This window comes from Trachypithecus francoisi, unplaced genomic scaffold (genome assembly GCF_009764315.1).
Source record: "Trachypithecus francoisi isolate TF-2019V2 unplaced genomic scaffold, Tfra_2.0 Lachesis_group2, whole genome shotgun sequence".
Taxonomy (NCBI): Eukaryota; Metazoa; Chordata; class Mammalia; order Primates; family Cercopithecidae; genus Trachypithecus; species Trachypithecus francoisi.
Genome location: NW_022681465.1, coordinates 152,952,481 through 152,971,160, shown reverse-complemented (window position 1 = coordinate 152,971,160; position 18,680 = coordinate 152,952,481). Strand labels below are relative to the sequence as shown.

Below are 18,680 nucleotides of genomic sequence, written 5' to 3'. Positions count from 1 at the left end.
CAAATATTAGTCAGCTGCTGAATATCAAATGGTTGACCTCAAAGGTGTGAATTCCATTTTGTCATCTTTTAGGACTTTTACCTTTGTCAAGCTTAATTTTCTCATCAAAAGAAATTTCAAGAAAAATAATGTTATTGATGACAGGACTCCTCATATTCACCTAATACATTTTTTTTTTTTTTTTTTGAGGCGGAGTCTTGCTCTGTCGCCCAGGCTGGAGTGCAGTGGCCGGATCTCAGCTCACTGCAAGCTTCGCCTCCCGGGTTCCCGCCATTCTCCTGCCTCAGCTTCCCAAGTAGCTGGGACTACAGGCGCCCGCCACCTCGCCTGGCTAGTTTTTTGTATTTTTAGTAGAGACGGGGTTTCACTGTGTTGCCAGGATGGTCTCGATCTCCTGACCTTGTGATCCGCCCGTCTCGGCCTCCCAAAGTGCTGGGATTACAGGCTTGAGCCACCGCGCCCGGCTCACCTAATACATTTTAATGGATTTTGTGGTGTCAAAATATATGCCCCCAATCTTTTCTTGCTTTTTCCTCTACTCAAAATTGGAAAAGGTCCTCATTACCATCTCAAATCCATACTCTATTCTGGCATTGAAAGTTTCATCACAGGGCTGGGCGAGGAGGCTCATGCCTGTAATCCTAGCACTTTGGGAGGCCAAGGTGGGTGGATCACCTGAGGTCAGGAGTTCGAGACCAGCCTGGCCAATGTGGTGAAACCCTGTCTCTACTAAAAGTACAAAAATTAGCTGGACGTGTTGGCATGTGCCTGTAATCACAGCTACTTGGAAGGCTGAGGCAGGAGAATCACTTGAACCCGGGTGGGGGTGGAGGTTGCTGTGAGCCGAGATCGTGCCATTGTATACTAGCCTGGGCAACAACAGTGAAACTCTGTCTCAAAAAAAAAAAGAAAGAAAGAAAATTTCATCATTAAGCTGTACCAAACTTGTCACTTAGACCTTTCAAAGTCTCACCAGCAGCTCTTGCTTTGAAAGGCCCCATTCTTTACCATTCCTGAGGCACACCCACTCCCACACCCAAATGTGAATACAGCTTTTTACCCATCCCTGTTCACAAACAGGCCCACTTTGAGCGCACAAACAGCCCCACTTTGAGGTCAAACTCCTTGTCAATCTCTATCAAACCAAGATCCTAAGGGCTGGAGGTTTGTCTTTTCCATCATTGTAGAATGTCCTTTATGAAATAGGCATTTCATGAATGAAATCTTGCATTAATTTTGGTGGCCGGGCATGGTGGCTCACACCTCTAATCCCAGTACTTTGGGAGGCCAAGGCAGCCAGATTACATAAGCCCAGGAGTTCGACACCAGCCTAGGCAACATAATGAAACCCCGTCTCTACAAAAAATGCCAAAAAAAAAAAAAAGCTAGTTGGGTTTGGTGATGTGCTTCTGTAGTCCCAGGTACTCGGAGGCTGAGGTCGAGGAACACTTGAGCCCAGGAGATCAAGGCTACAGTGAGCCAAGATGGCACTATTGCACTCCAGCCTGGGAAATACAATGAGACCCTGTCTCAAAAAACAAACAAACCAACAAACAAAAACCAAACTTTTGTTTCTTTTGTGTCTTTTTGCTGATAAGCCCCTAAGCACCTGTTATATTTCTTTTGAATCTCCCACATCATCATAAGTTAAATAATTACTCAGTTGAAAAAGTTTGACTTTCTCTGCACAATCACCAGATGGCATTAGAACCTTATGCAAACATGGGTAGTTGTGTATCTGAACTGAGATTTGATAGGCGGTCATGTTTCTGTCTGCTAGAGGACCACAGGCTGTTTCATCTAAGAGTTGAGAACAAGATCAGTTGGAATCAGACTTGCAGAGTAGAAAGCAGATAAGCTTTTGAGTGGAAGACTCAAGAGTCACTGAAAAGTGGGATCCCCTCCAAAAAAATTTTGTCTTTCCAAAGCTAGCTACATGGTGGGTTTAAACATCATTTTTTTTTTTTTTTTTTTTGAGACGGAGTCTCACTCTGTCACCCAGGCTGGAGTGCAGTGGCGCGATCTCAGCTCACTGCAAGCTCCACCTCCCAGGTTCACGCCATTCTCCTGCCTCAGCCTCCCAAGTAGCTGGGACTACAGGTGCCCACCACCATGGCTGGCTAATGTTTTTTGTATTTTTAGTAGAGATGGAGTTTCACCCTGTTAGCCAGGATGGTCTCGATCTCCTGACTTTGTGATCCATCCGCCTCGGCCTCCCAAAGTGCTGGGATTACAGGCGTGAGCCACCACGCCCGGCCAAGCCCAACTAATTTTTTGTATTTTTAGTAGAGACGGGGTTTCACCGTGTTGGCCAGGCTGGTCTTGAACTCCTGACCTTGTGATTTGCCCACCTTGGCCTCCCAAAGTGCCGGGATTACAGGCGTGAGCCACCATGCCTGGCCAGCATCATATCTTGAGGGAAGCCCCAGCCCTTGATGAATCCTACCAAATTCCTTTTCCAAGCCTTTCAAATGATTGGCCTCAAAGATGTGAATCACATTTTGTAAGCTTTGCTCAAACCTTGAAAAACAGAACATAACATACAGATGTAAGATTGCAGTTCCACTTTCACAATGGCTATTTAAACATTTTCCCTCCCTGGGCATGGTGGCACACGCCTGTAAGTACCAGTATTTGGGAGGCTGAGGAAGGAGGATAGCTTATAGCCCCAGAATTAGAGGTTACAGTGAGCCACAATCAAGCTACTGCACTCCATCCTGGTGACAGAGCAAGACTCCATCTCTAAATATATAACCTGTCTCTAAATTTATATATATGATAAAAAATAAATACATAAATATATAAATTTCCCTCTTGCAGCTCCAGCTCTCAACAGAAGACTTTCTCACAGAGAAAACTGAGGTTACTTGACTATAATGTCCATGTCTTCCTTCTACCAATCTAATGAAATTTAAGCACTGTCTGCTCCATACCTCCTAGGGAAGCAAGGAAATTATCTTGCTTCCCTATCCTTTCAGGAACCTCTGTTATGGATTATCCCATCTCCTTGTATTTCCAACAATTTCTTCCCTAAGATATCCTTACTGCCAATTAGTTGTGGTCAAGTCCCTTACGTAGTAAAACAAAAAACTCTTAATCCTGCTTTCTCTCCTCTAGTCTCTTCATAGCCGAAATTTTCTGTATTGAATAGTTTGTCTTCCTTCTTCCCATATTCAGCCCTTCCAGTCTGACATTTCACAAGTTAGTGGAAGCAACTCTCAATGTTACCACTGATACCCATGTTGCTAAATCTTGTAGATGTCATTGGTCTTCATCTTGACCTCTTTGTAGCATTTGACCCTGTTGATCACTTTGTCCTAGAAGTATTTTTGTTGTTGTTTTCAAGGCAACACAATTTCTGTGCTTTCCTTCCTCTGCCTTCCCCTCACATATATATATATTTGCTTTTCTCCCCCTACCTCTGTCTACTAAGTGTCCTGTGCTATACTTGATTAAAGTTCCTCAAGGATTGGTGCTCAGGCCTCTTTTTTCACTGCATTCACTTAACTTTTTTTTTTTTTTTTTTTGAGACAGTCTTGCTCTGTTGATCAGGCTGGAATGCAATGGTGTGATCTCGGCTCACTGCAACCTCCGCCTCCCAGGTTCAAGCAATTCTCCTGCCTCAGCCTCCCAAGTAGCTGGGATTACAGGCGAGCACCACCACACCCAGCTAATTTTTCATATTTTTGGTAGAGACGGGGTTTTACCATGTTGGCCAGGCTGGTCTCAAACTCCTGACCTGAAATGATCCACCTCCCAAAGTGCTGCGATTACAGGTGTGAGCCACCGCGCCTGGCCGCTCTTTTATTTTTTTTTATTTTTTATTTTTTCCTTTTTGTGGAGAACGGGGTCTCGCTGTATTACCCAGGCAGGTCTCGAACTCCTGGGCTCTAGCTATCCTCCCGCCTCTGCCTCCCTGAGAGCTGGGATTACAGGCGTGAGCCACCACGCCCGGCCGCTTTTATTTTTTAAACATGGTCCCGCTCTGTTGCCTAGCTGGAGTGCAGTGCCACCCCCTCCCAAACTCAATTGATCCTTCCACATCAACCACCCGGACGCTGTCTACCCCCGCCCCAGAGTAGCTGGGACTACAGGCGCGTGTACCACCATGCCCAGCTAATTTTTGTATGTTTTGTAGAGACATGGTTTCACCATGTTGCCTAGGATGGTCTTGAACTTTCTGGCCTCAAGCGATCTGCCCCCTTTAGCCTTCCAAAGTGCTGGGATTATAGGTGTGAACCACCATGCCTGGCTTTAAGTTTATTTTTGAACTCCTGTTACTTCATTTACAGCATTAACTTGTAAATTTGTCACTAACCCACAATCTTTCCCTGAGCTCAAGACCCATATATCCATACCTTAAATCCATATCCTTACCTTAAAATGCATGTGTCCCCAACTGAACTTGTGTTGGATAGTATTAAATAGGACTTGTATTACCCAGTTTATCTTAGATTCTGCATTTGAATTTGTAACCCCAGGGAAATGGCCCTTTCCTACATCTCCAGCCCTTTTTAATGTCTATGCACAGGAGGCTGAGGTGGGAGGATTGCTTGAACTGGGGAGGTGGAGGTTGCAGTGAGCCATGGTCACACCACTGCACTCTGGCCTGAGCAACAGAGCAAGACCCTGTCTCCAAAAATAAACAAAATTAAAAAAAAAAAAAATCTGCAGTTTCCCAAAGTCTACCTCAGAGTTTTCACACATTCTGATCCCTCTGCCTGGGGATGCTTTATTCCCTTCACCTAGTTAGTTGCCTACTCATCAGATATTAACTCAAACCTCAGTTTCTCATGAAAGCTTCTCATCCCCTCAGATTATTCACTCATCTCAAATACACACGTATTTATTGGTTCAAAGTCTGCATAAAGTGTAAGCTCCATGAGGGCAGTGCTTTTGTCCCCTTTCCTGCTGTTTGCCTGAGGCCTAATATATTGTCGCAGTAGGTACTCAAGAAATATTTCTTGTATCACTGACTAAATTAGATTGAGATAAAGTAATATTGTGAATCAGTGGCTTACTACTTATTTTGTAGATAAAACAATTTACCCTGTCCTGAGATGGTAACTTCATTTTTTTTTGAAACGGAGTTTCACTCTTGTTGCCCAGGCTGGAGTGCAATGGCATGATCTTGGCTCACCGCAACCTCCGCCTCCTGGGTTCAAGCGATTCTCCTGCTTCAGCCTCCTGAATAGCTGGGATTACTGGCACGCACCACCAAGCCCGGTTAATTTTTGTATTTCGAGCAGAGATGGGGTCTCTCCATGTTGGTCAGGCTAGTCTGGAACTCCCGACCTCAGGTAATCCACCCACCTTGGGCTCCCAAAGTGCTGGGATTACAGGCATGAGTCATCGCACGGCCAAGTAACTTCATTTTTATGGCTATGCCATTTCAGGTAGTGCCTTGTTGAGTCATCAAGACTCCACTGACTAGCTTTTTCACCTCTGTTAAATTACATAACCTTTTTTTTTTTTTCTTTTTTCTTTTTTTGAGAGTGTCTGACTCTATAGCCCAGGCTGGAGTGCAGTAGTGCCCTAGGCTCACGGCAACCTCCGCCTCCTGCTCAAACTATCCTCAGCCCCATCCTCTGTACCAGGTGAGTAGCTGGGACCACAGGTGTGCACCACCACGCCCAGCTAATTTTGTATTATTATTATTATTATTGTAGAGACGGAGTTTTGCCATGATGCCCAGGCTGGTCTGGACTCCTGAAATCAAGTGATCTACCCGCCTCGGCCTCCCAAAGTGCTGGGATTACAGGCGCCATCTACCGTGCCTCAAATTACATAACCTTTTAATGTCTCAGTTTTGTGATCTACCAAATGGTATCCCCTAGTAGCCGCCTCTCAAGGTTATTGTAGGGTTATGTGTAAACTGCTTATTGCATTGCCCACCCTATAGAAAGCACTCCATATTATAACCATTAACTGTGCTGGAAAATTCCCAACTCTCCAGATGCGGAGTTCTGCAAGGATGGTTGGGGAGAGAGTTGCAGCCAGATTAGGTCTCCAAACAATTTACTTAAGCCTCTGAAGGCCAGAGCTCAAATCCCGCCAACCTGGGTACCTAACCAGTACCTCAGTCCCAAGGGTGCAGTCAAATTCACCAAAAGGCGGCGGTGGTCTTTCCGAGGGAAAAGGCTCGCCGTCCTCCGCCTCAACGACCCTCCTGCACAGAATTCCTGATTTTAAAAACCAGCTGGCCACTTTGGGAGGCCGAGGCAGGTGGATCACGAGGTCAGGAGATCAAGACCATCCTGGCTAACACGATGAAACCCCGTCTCTACTAAAAATACAAAAAGAAATTGGCCCAGCGTGGTGGCGGGCGCCTGTCGTCGCAGCTACTTGGGAGGCTGAGGCAGGAGAATGGCGTGAACCTGGGAGGCGGAGCTTGCAGTGAGCCGAGATTGCGCCACTGCACTCCAGCCTGGGCGACAGAGCGAGACCCCGTCTCAAAGAAAAAACAAACCAGGCCGGGCGCGGTGGCTCAAGCCTGTAATCCTAGCACTTTGGGAGGCCGAGACGGGCGGATCACGAGGTCAAGAGATCCAGACCATCCTGGCTAACACGGTGAAACCCCGTCTCTACTAAAAAAAATACAAAAAACTAGCCGGGCGTGGTGGCGGGAGCCTGTAGTCCCAGCTACTCGGGAGCCTGAGGCAGGAGAATGGCGTAAACCCGGGAGGCGGAGCTTGCAGTGAGCTGAGATCCGGCCACTGCCCTCCAGCCTGGGTGACAGAGCGAGACTTCGTCTCAAAAAAAAAAACAAAAAAACAAAACCCAAAAACCAGCTGGCTGGGCGTGGAGGCGCACGCCTTTAATCCAATGCTGAATGCTGAGAGGCGGAGGCGGGAGCACCGCTTGAGCCAAGGAGTTCCCCCCAGCCTGGGCAAAATAACGAGACCCCGTCTCTGCGGAAAAAAAAAATAAAAATAAATTAGCTGGGTGTGGTGGTGCGAGCCTGTAGTCCCAGCTACTGGGGAGGCTGAGGTGGGAGGATCTCTTGAGGAAAGGAGTTCGAGGCTGCAGTGAGCCGTGATAACGCCAGTGCACTCCAACCTGAGCGACACAGCGAGACCCTGCCTCAAATAAACAAATTATAAATAGACATACTTAAATAAAAACCAGCCAAAATTGTATCGTTTTGCCTTTGTGGCCCCAATATCTGGCGCTTTCCACCATTCCTTGGCAAACTGAACAACCAGAGAGCATAGAAGTCGGGTCTAAGGCAGGGACTCTCGCGAATCGCTTCTAACGCATACTCTATTTAAATTTTGTATTGGCTGGGCGCGGTGGCTCAAGCCTGTAATCCCAGCACTTTGGGAGGCCGAGACGGGCGGATCACGAGGTCAGGAGATCGTAGACCATCCTGGCTAACATGGTGAAACCCCGTCTCTACTAAAAAATACAAAAAACTAGCCGGGCGAGGTGGCGGGCGCCTGTAGTCCCAGCTACTTGGGAGGCTGAGGCAGGAGAATGGCATAAACCCGGGAGGCAGAGCTTGCAGTGAGCTGAGATCCGGCCACTGCACTCCAGCCTGCGTGACAGAGCGAGACTCCGTCTCAAAATAAATAAATAAATAAATAAATTTTGTATTATGCTATTCAGGAGGTTGACAAACAGCCTTTTAGGGAATGGGACTCGAACTCGTAAGCCACGGCTGTTCCTCCATTTCCCGCCTCAGCTAGATGACGGAGAGGATCTCCAGGATTAAAGAACAACTACCTCAGGCTAGGGCGCGAGCGAGGTGCGCGCACCGAGTAGGGGGAGGGGCCTGGCGCGCGCCGAACCGGACCGAGGGGGTGGGGGCGTGCTCTCTCGCGAGAGTGGGTTTGTTCTTGGGCTGCAGCCGCTGCCGCCACCTCTCGCCAGCGCCGTTGCTGCGGGGGATTGTGGGAGCCTCCGCGTCCCGCTCGCTGGGAGAGAGGTACCTCTCCTTTTCCCTCTCCCTTTCCCTAAGGTAGGCGTGAAGCGGGTAAGAGTCGGGGTGGGGTGGCTGGGGGCTCTCCGTGTCCGCCGGGAGGGGACAACGACGGCGACAGGGGCTGTGGGAAGCCGGCGGCGCGCCTTTCTTGCTCGCTCCCGCTTTGCCTCCCTCCGCGCTGCGTATGTGAGCCGCCTGATCGGCGGCCGCCATGTTAGGAGCGCAGTGGCGGCGCAACCAGCCTTCTCGGGCGGTGGAGGTGAGCGGTCCGGGAGGGAAACACGCGGCCGGCCGAGGGCCCAGGGTGCGGCGGGAGATTGGGGGTCGAGAGGTGCGCTGACCGGCCGAGCTTCCCGCGCGTCCTGGGCTCGTTGTGGGCGGGGGCGGGACGACTAGCCCGTTACACGCGGGCCGCGGCGCTGAGGAGGGAGGAGCTCGCTCGAGGCCTGAGGGACAGACTGTCTATTGGGGGCATGCCGTTTGGGGAGGATGGTTAAGATAGCTAAGTCCTTGGGTAGCGCTGGTCCCAAATAACCCGTTCGCCTTTTTTTCTCTGAAAATGTTCCCCAAAATGGAGGATTTCGCAGACTCCGAAGAGCCTGCTGTTTGAGCAGCGTTTCTTTCTTTTCCCGGTGTCACGGCCTTCACGCCGCTCCTCGCCCATCGCCTGAGAGCGCCCCCTAAGAGTCCCAGCCCAGACGCGCGCGCTCGCGGCATTAGTTGGACATCAGAAACAATTCCTCCCCGCCCCCCATCGCGTAAAAATGGCCGAAAAATGAAACGTTAACGCTTGTTTTTCGTACTGCGTCGTGGAGCTAGCCGCCTGCAGTACGCTGCGAGGCGGGTGATTTGCGCTTGTTTAGTAAGTCACCTCACATCCTTTTTCTCTTTATCAAAATACTATTAGTTCTGGTTCCTGTAGAGAGGATCGTGTGCTGTGGGACCTTCCGGTTTCCAGACAAAGGGTTTTGGAGTACAGTGGTGTAGTCTCCGCATCGTTCTTTGCATTTCAAGCTCTGTGCCATGTTCTGTGTTCTGCATTTACCGTGGATGAATATCCCCTAGGTGTTTATCCTGCTCTGTGGCCATGTTCTGTGTGGAATATTTCTATTGGATCAGTTGGAGTTTTTCAGCCAGACATTTCTAGAACGATTATGGTGGTTCTGAAATGTCTAGTCTTTCGGGCGCGCTGGAATAATGTGAAGAATTGTTGATTTCGTAGGTAGTGGTCACGAGATTTTGTATTGATGCTGCGTTCTGTGTTTTAAACCTTGGCTTAAGGTTTCTGAGTAGTCGGTAAAATACATTTTTCTCCCAGGGAAATCTAAACAGTTGACTATGCGGACAAAAATGATGTTTCAGGCTATTTTAAATTTTTTAAATGTTTAAGATTGCTCTTTAAAAATACCTTTACTAATGGCTCAGTCATCTACGCAGTCTGTCGACGTTGTTTTTCACATTAGTATTGTTTTAAAAAGCAAGAAGGGCTTGAGACATTTTCGTTGAAAAAACGCTCTAGATGATGCCTTTTCCACTTAAATAGAATGTTTTCGCAAACTCGAAATTAAACAACATTAAAATACTACATGAAGATTCTTGTTGGTTATGTAAGATTTGAAAAAGATCATTTAGCCAGATGTGTGTGTTGAAATGCTTTAAATTTGTATTTCTTTCTTTGCACTTAACAGTATATACTTAGAACATTACTTTGTACTTAACCCAGAGAAGTTTCACTTTATCATCTTTATATATTTTTCAGCCGTGTACAGCTTTTGTTATCACATTTTGAACTAATTTGGAAGGATTTAACCACCCCTTGATCTGTGCATTTGTTTTAGTCTTTAAGCATACTAATTTTCTTACTAATGCTTTTAGAGTTTGTAAACGCTAATATTGCAAGTCAGTTAATGGTTTTTACTGAGGAGTGCAATGATGATGTCAAATTTTAGGAGCATCACGTAGTTCAAATCCTTAATTTTATAGAAGAGAAGGTTAAAGCCCGGATAGGTCGTGACCGGTTGCAATAGTAGCAGTGCTGCCAGTGTGGTCTACAGAGGCCTTGGATCTTTTTTTTCTCTGAAACAGGATCGCTCTATTGCCCAGACTGGAGTGCAGTGGCGTGATCACTGGCTCAGGGCAGCCTCGACCTCCCAGGCTCAAGTAATCCTCCCATTTCAGCCTCCTGGGTAGCTGAGATCACAGGCGCGCGCTCCCACACCAAGCTAATTTTTTGATCATCTGTAGAGACGTGTTCTCACTATGTGGTCCAGGCTGGTGTTGAACTCTCGGAGCTCTTAGATCTTAATTCAGACTCCTTCATAGTATAATAGGCTTAAAATGGAAAGACGGTGCTTACAGGAATTTATCCTAAGGGAGTAATGTGTCAGATCTGCGTATATAAATTTAATACCAGTTTTAAGAATGTTTTTTAAAAATCTAAAGATTCAAGTTTTGGGAATCTGCTAATTCTATTGTGGAAATGGAAATCTATACAGCTACTTAAAACAGTATTTTAGGTGGAAAATGTGATGGGAAAATGGTAATGGTATATAGTTTTAACTGGAAAGGAAAATGTTGTAAAACTGCTAATGTCGTTCAATTGTTTTTTAAAGGACAATGTAAAACATGAAAATAGAGATATACCCCCGAAATGTTTGCTCAGATGTTGGCATTACGGATGATTTCTGTTTCCTCCTGATGTTTTTCTGAATTTACCACGAGAAATGACATCTACTTTTGTAATGAGAGAAAAAAATGAAAAACGTTTTGTAAATGCTGTAACTGCTTAAAATACTAGAATCTTCTGTATTTTTAAGGGAAATTGGCATAGACATAAACTGCTTCAAGTCTGAAGTGAAAAGTACTCAGAAGTGACAGAAAGCAGTACTTGTGTAACATTTTGGATATTAGGTATAAGCAAACACAGGAGTCATTCTTACGCAAAAATGTTAAAATCATGATTATTGGAAATATTACTAATTAGCTTACAATATGAATTGCCGAAAGAATTGAATAATAGATGTTCTTAGAACATCTTTTAGTTAGGGATACTTGCTTTTATATACCTCCTTTAGTTAGAATTACAGTACAGTTATCCCACACTTCTGGCAACAGGTTCTAAAAGTGGGTAATTGTGGCCGGTGGCCTGTAATCCCAGCACTTTAGGAGGCCAAGGCGGTCGGATCATCTGAGGTAAGGAGTTCTGAGACCAGCTTGCCCAACATGGTGAAACCCCATTTCTACTAAAAAGTACAAAAATTTGCTGGGCGTGGTGGCAGGCACCTATAATGTAATCCCAGGTACTTGGGAGGGTGAGGGAGGAGAAATCACTTGAACCCCGGAGGGGGAGGTAGCAATTAACCGAGATGACGCCACTGCATTCCAGCCTGGGCAACAGACTGGAATGTTTAATTTTTTATGTTCCATTTTCAATGTTTAATTTTTTCTCAAAAAAAATTAAAGTGGATGGTTGACTTAACATTTGGGATGGATAGTGCTAAGTTTGTTGAGATTAATTGGAAGGGTTATAGGCTGGGAGTGTAGTTTTGTAGTTTTTGCCATTTTCTGTTTATGTGATTGGTTACTATAAGGCACAGCGCTGTTTAGGAAATAAAGTGCTGTAATTTATAATTATTAGCTATGTAGCAAACCTTTCTCATTGGATCATTAAGATTAAGGGCTCTGAAGTTCTTGATAAAAGTTTGTGTGGAAAAGGTTAATGGATAATTAAAAGTAAAACAGAAAACAAGCCTATGGGTTGAGTTTTGGCTATGTACCTTTAAAGGGGTTTTATATGTAATTTAAAAAATTGTAAGTTTTAGGTTTTAACTTAACACGTTTATATTATAAGCCTATTTGTAATACAGTAAAAGTTACATGATAAAGTGCTGTTATCTGACCTAACCTGAATGTAATTTATTACTGTGGCACTTCCGTGTGGATGGAGTGCGGAGTGCCAATGATGTGATGCAGCTTTGGTATACTTTTCCAGTTGTGCATTAAGCCCTGTTGTTCTCTGTATAGATTAAAGCTCAAGGTTCTTTGCAAGTGGAAAAACAAAAAAACAAAAAAAAACGAAGTACTAATGAAAGCTTAGGTTTGAAAAAATTTTTAAACTATTCCAAAATTTAAAGTATGCTTGCTTACCCGCCCCCCTGCCCCCGCAAACCTTAAAAACATCTTATGTGACATTCTCTTTAATCTAGAATCCCACTAGAATCCCACTAACGTGTGGTTGTTGATACCCTGTTCTCAGGCAAAAAACAGGTTAGTAGGAAAGCAAGAGGAGAGGGTGCCTGTGGGGCAGGAGAGGGTAGTTCTTTCCTACGCAGATGGATAAGAAAAGTAAAAGCAACAGAGTGCCTATGGTAAATGTCTTGGCCAGCAGTAAATGCAACAAGTATGGAAAGTAATCATTTAATTAATATCAGGGAGCAGTATCATCTGCATTTAGTTCATGAAGATGCATAACTTTCAGGTCTTTTAGGATGAAGCGTTTGGTTTTTTTCCTCCTTTGTGAGGATTGTTAGGATAGTAAGCATCCCCCTTTGGTATAGTAACACACAGGAACCTATACCATATGTGAAAATTAAAAGTCAATTATTTGAGCACCCAACTTAAGCAGTAGTTGGAGAAAGAACAGTGATGTCAAAGAAATACAAACATTTGGCTGGGCATGGTGGCTCACACCTGTAATCCCAGCACTTTGGGAGGCTGAGGTGGGCGGATCACTTCAGGCCAGGAGTTCGAGACCAACCTGGGCAACATGCTGAAACCGTTTCTACTAAAAATACAAAAATTAGCCGGGCATGATGACGTGTGCTTGTAATTCCAGCTGCTGAAGAGGCTGAAGCAGGAGAATTGCTTGAACTTGGGAGGCAGAGGTTGCAGTGAGCCGAGATCGTGCTACTGTACTCCAGGCTGGTGACAGAACAAGACTGTCTCAAAAAGAAAAGCGATACAAACATTTGAACTCCAAATATTCTTTGTGTGTAGAAAAATTTAGTGGATAAGTAAAACTAAAGCAAAGAGAAAAGCCTGTGAGTTGAGAGATTTTTAGATACGTGACTGGAAAGATTGGAAAAGCATATCAGTTTTAATGCTTGTGTCTGTTTTTGTGTGGGCTGTGGTATTTTGGAAGAGCACCATGGAGGAGGAAGTTTTGCAGTTATGCACCAAGGGACACCAAGAAACATTAGCATTGTTCTTGGTAATGGCAAGAAATTGAAAACAACCTAAATGTTCATCATCTGCAGAATAGATAAGTACATATGCATACGTAATGATACCTATATTGCAGTGAAAATGTAGGTTTAAGTCACAGTTGTGGATAAATCAATTTTTAAAAGCAGGAACAGTACATTTGAAGTCGATTTGCATAAAGTTCAGAAATGCAAAATTAACACTTTAAGGGTACATACATTAAGTAGTCAAACTTAAAAAAACAAGGGGAGGGAGTCATTTGAAATTGCTATGTAGATTTATTTCCAAGGTCTTTTTAATGTTGTTTCATATTTTTATATACATTGGTTTGTATAATACATTGAATGATTAAAAGGAGGTGGTGGACCTTGAGAAAATTATTAGTATTACATTAAATGAGAGAGGGATGCATCCCAGCTATTAATTTTATTTACACAAGCATTGAGTAGTTTCTGTAAATGGAATAGCAAGCAGACGTTTCTATAAGGTGTTTGGTTATGGTTGAGGAAAAGGTTTAAAGAAGTAGAACGGAACCAATATATGAAAGGCATTGAAAATTACATGTGAGGCAGGGCACAGTGGTTCATGCCTGTAACCTCAGCACTTTGGGAGGCTGAGTCAGGAGGATCACTTGAGCCCAGGAGTTCATGAACAGCTCAGGCAACATAGTGAGATCTTGTCTCTACTAAAAATGTAAAAAGTTAGTCGGGTATAGTGGTGCGTGCCTGTGGTCCCTGCTGAGACGGGAGGATCACTTGAGCCCGAGAGATTGAGTCTGCAGTGAGCCAAGATTGTGCCGCTGCGTTGGGCAGCAGATTAAGACCCTGTCTTGGGAAAAAAAAAAAAGGGAAATCAGTGTGGATTTCATGTGGTAAGTGGTAGGGAGTAGTAGGTTTTTGAGCCAGGAGAGTGTGAAATGAGTGATGGTTCAGGTTGTTTATATTGAAAGATGATGAGGTATGAGCTTTGATGCTAGGAGGCCAGCTAAAAAGCAGAGCTAAGATTATGGCAGAGAGAATAGAAAGGTAAGGTCTATGGCCGTACCACCCTAAACGCACCTGATTTCATCTGATCTTGGACGCTAAACAGTGTTGGGCCTGGTTAGTGCTTGGATGGGAGACAGGTTGAAGGGTGATTTAAACACGTTGGCAATAGAGAATGAAGAAGGAAGATGTTTAGTTTGTCCACTTTTACTAGAATTACTGCAGTATAGTGTAGTGTTCTTTATTTTACCTGTTAAAAGTTACTAACAGTTGGCTCACACCTGTAATCCCAGCACTTTGGGAGGCCAAGGTGGGTGAATCACAAGGTCAGCAGTTCAAGACCAGTCTGGCCAACATGGTGAAACCCTGTCTCTACTAAAAGATACAGAAAATTTGCCTATTGTGGTGGTGTGCGCCTGTAATCCCAGCTACTCAGGAGGCTGAGGCAGGAGAATTGCGGGAACCCGGGAGGTGGAGGTTGCAGTGAGCTGAGATTGCGCCATTGCACTCCAACCCCCAGCAACTTGTGTGAGGCTCCTCTCAAAAAAAAAAAAGTTACTACCAGTGAGTGAGACGCGATCTCGGTTCACTGCACACTCCACCTCCTGGGTTCACACCATTCTCCTGCCTCAGCCTCCCCAGTAGCAGGGACTACAGGTGCGCGCCACCACGCTCGGCTAATTTTTTTGTATTTTTAGTAGAGGTGGGATTTCACTGTGTTAGCCAGGATGGTCTCGATCTCCTGGCCTCGTGATAAGCCCGCCTTGGCCTCCCAAAGTGCTGGGATTACAGGTGTGAGCCACTGCGTCCAGCCATTACTACCAGTCTTTAAATCTGTTTTTGAAAGCTAGTACCTGGTTACTAGTATGACATTGAAGTTGACACATGAGACTATGGTGCAGATAAAAAGTTTATAAGCTCTTTATTCATGTGTCTTTGGATTTCAGTCCTTTTACCTCAAAGTTTTTCTCATCTAAAAATAAAGAAAAATAGATTTTACCTTCTTAGTTTTATGAGGATCAGATTACACCAAATGAGATGATTACTATGGTGCTTTGTGCCAGACACTATTTTAGATGTTTTATGTAGACTAATTTATTAAGTCTTCTTTTTGAGACTGTCTCGCTCTGTCACCCAGGCTGGAGTGCAGCGGTGCAATCTTGGCTCACTGCAGCCTCTGCCTCTGGGATTCAAGTGATTCTTCTACCTCACTCAGCCTCCCCAGTAGCTGGGATTACAGGCACATGCCACCACGCCTGGCTAATTTTTGGTGGTTTTTTGTTTTGTTTTTTTGAGACAGTTTTGCTCTTGTTGCCCAGGCTGGAGTGCATTGGCACTATCTCAGCTCACTGCAGCCTCTGCCTTCTGGGTTCAAGTGATTCTCCTGCCTCAGCCTCCCAAGCAGCTGGGATTACAGGCACCTGCCACCACACCCGGCTCATTTTTGTATTTTTAGTAGACACAGGGTTTCCCTACGTTGGGCAGGCTGGTCTCGAGCTTGTGGCCTTAAGTGATTATCCCACCTCAGCTTCCCAAAGTGCTAGGATTACAGCCATGAGCCACTGTGCCTGGCCTAATTTATCAACTCTTTACAGCCTTATGAAGTAGGTATTATTTTTATTTCCCCCCACCCTTTTTGGCTCAAGATCACACAGCTGTTTGTAATAGAACCAGGATTCACGTGAAAGTTTTTGGGCCCCCCAAATTTAGTATGTATGAAATAAAAGTTGTACAAATGTTGATGGAAGTCAAGAGAGTAGGGCTCTTAGGGATACAGAATGGAGCCTTTTTTTTTTTATTTGAGACAGAGTCTCACTCTGTCACCTACGCTGGAGTGCAGTGGCACAGTCTTGGCTCACCGCAGCCTCCACCTCCCGGGTTCAAGTGATTCTCCTGCCTCAGCCTCCCAAGTAGCTGGGACTACAGGCATGTGCCACCACATCTGGCTAATTTTTGTATTTTTAGCAGAGATGGGGTTTTGTCATATTGACCAGGCTGGTCTTGAACTCCTGACCTCAAGTGATCCTCTCGCCTCAGTCTCCCAAAGTGCTGGGACTACAGGTATGAGCCCCGGCACCCAGCCCAGAATGGAGCCTTGAAAGAAATCACTGATTTTGCTTAAGCAGAGAAGAAAGTAGAGAGCCAAGTTTCTGTCGAGATCAAATAGACAGTGAACATCATCAGGTAAACAGGGTAACTTTCTATCTTGTGAGACAGGTTTACTCCATCAATTCTGTGTGGTTTCAATCAGAAACTATTTCTTGCCTGATTGAAGGTCACTGGGAAAAAAATTTAAACCTAGGAAGACAATATTATTTCAGGTCTGAGTGAGAGTTTCTTACACTGGTTAACAAGTAGTGTTCTATCTTCTCGGCAGCTGATGCCACTCTGCAACACTCTTACTAATTAGCCTAAGGATCAAGAAGTGGACTAGAAGTTGAGTTCACATCTGTTAGATGGATTAAGAGCAATGGTCTTAAAGCACTTTTGAAAATACTCAGGCTTGTTTTTCAGCCTTCCTGGCACTACACTCTTTTATCTTTTCTATTGTATGATGACACATGCTACTTTACCACACCTGGCTAATTTTTGTATTTTTAGTAGAGACGAGGTTTCACCATGTTGGCCAGGCTGGTTGCAAACTCCTGACCTCAGGTAATCTGCCCACCTTGGCCTCCCAAAGTGCTGGATTACAGGTGTGAACCACTACGCCTGGCCTATTTTAAAAACTTAAGGCACTCAAGGTACATGCCATACTGAGATGAGATTGTGACACTCGAAAACATAGAGAGCATAAGATTTGAAAGTGGCTGAAACTCTAGGAAAAAAAATGGAGTAGTTCCTCAGCACACTTCAAAAAACAAACCCTTAAGTGAAATCATTGTTACAGAATATATTAGGACATACTATATACACCAACATTAAAATGAAAACTTCTAGTACCTTTAAAATGGAAACTATGGTAAGTTCTTTATAAAACCATTAAAAAATTTAATAAATGAAGAAAAATTTAAAGAGTAACTGAAACCTGTTCTTGAATTGAAAATAAGTTGGATGCTTGTTTGAAAGTCCTGACCACAGGAATCAATATTTTTGTGTGATTTACGACAAAAATCAAGCAGTTGCCTTTCCAAATGATGCTGCTTTGAAATTACTGATAGTCAACTATGTCTGCCATCTGCCAGTGACATGGGTTAAGACATTTTTACTAAATTGGTATTGTTGATTGCTGCCTAAAACGTATTTGGTATATTTTCACATGAATAAGCTAATAAATGATCAAGGTGATTGGCCTTGATAGAACATTTGGAAAATCTGAACATTTCTTGCAGTTCAGAAGAGGAAAATACAAGAAACTGTAGTTTTCTAGCTGTTGCTTGCTTGTAAGTTTCAATGTGAAGTTAAAGGTTTAAATTATGTCATGAAGGTATTTTTTTCCCCGCGTATCCCTACTTTTATAGTTAAACCACAAATAATCTTTTATAGTTTTATGGGTAAACCATCTCAAATTAGTTATGTGTGTGTTTTTGTTTTTGTTTTTTTTAGTTCTGACTACAAAGACTGAGATGAGAAAATTTTATTTTTTTGTTTGTTTTGATTTTTGAGACGGATTCTTGCTCTGTGGCCCAGGATGGAGTACAATGCCGCGATCTCAGCTCACTGCAACTTCTGCCTCCCAGGTTCAAGCGATTCTCTGGCCTCAGCCTCCTGAGTAGCTGGTACTACAGGTGCGCGCCACCATGCCCAGCTAATTTTTGTATTTTTAGTAGAGACGGAATTTCGCCATGTTGGCCAGGATGGTCTCAATCTCTTGACCTCATAATCTGCTCGCCTTGGCCTCCCAAAGTGCAGGGATTACAGGCGTGAGCCACCGTGCCCTGCTAGAGAAAAATTATTTAAAAGAGTGATTATCTCACACAGTTGAAAGCATAGCTGAAGATCCATGTAGAGTAGTAGATACCTCAGCATTTTGGGAGGCCAAGGCAGGAGGATCGCTTGAGCCCAGGAGTTGGAGACCAGCCTGGCCAACATGGTGAAAACCCCTGTCTACCAAAGCTGTGAAAATTAACCGAGCATGGTGGTGTGTGTCTGTAGTCCCAGCTGGTTGGGCTGAGGTGGAAGGATGGTTTGAGCCTGGGAGGCAGAGGTTACAGTGAGCATGGGCAATGGAGGAGTCAGACACTGTCTTTAAAAAAAAAAAAAAAAAACAGCTAAAGATCTTTTCATTTTTTTCTAATACCTTCTAAGAAACTAAAGTTGGCTTGTGCTTATTTTAGTAATTATGCTAAATAACCCTCTGAAAGAATGACTAAGGACTTACAGGTAATCTTTAAGGAAATATAGATCTGGAACAGCTGTTTGCTTCTGTTCTCCATGAATTTTCAGGGTATGAAAATTTTCAGAAATATTTTAGTACTCTAGTTCTTTTAATTGGAGAAGAAAAATCCAATAACAAAAATCAGATTCTCATGGAATGGGAGGTAGAATATTAACTGAAACGTTTCCTAACCATACATAGGGATGATATTCGGATTTGTTTAGATGTTGAATGTGAAGCTGACATTTTTAAA

General features: G+C 44.2%; 1 protein-coding gene across 9 annotated transcripts in view; it reads left to right on the top strand.

Annotated features, from left to right (window-relative positions):
* The window catches only part of MATR3 (matrin 3), a 61,555-nt gene that overhangs the window by 16,068 nt on the left and 26,807 nt on the right, over nucleotides 1-18,680 (top strand). For 3 of the 9 annotated variants that reach the window (XM_033181072.1, XM_033181064.1, XM_033181067.1), the window contains exon 1: nucleotides 7,804-7,960. The exons of 2 other annotated variants lie outside the window; for them this stretch is intronic. Coding sequence is in view for 2 of the 7 variants with exons in the window: in XM_033181073.1 (XP_033036964.1) it covers nucleotides 8,136-8,183 (48 nt within the window). In the remaining 5 variants the exon portion in view is untranslated. Of the gene's footprint in view, nucleotides 1-7,803; nucleotides 8,184-18,680 lie in introns of those variants that run through there. 4 more of the 9 variants (XM_033181074.1, XM_033181071.1, XM_033181066.1 and 1 more) reach the window with 3 other exon arrangements.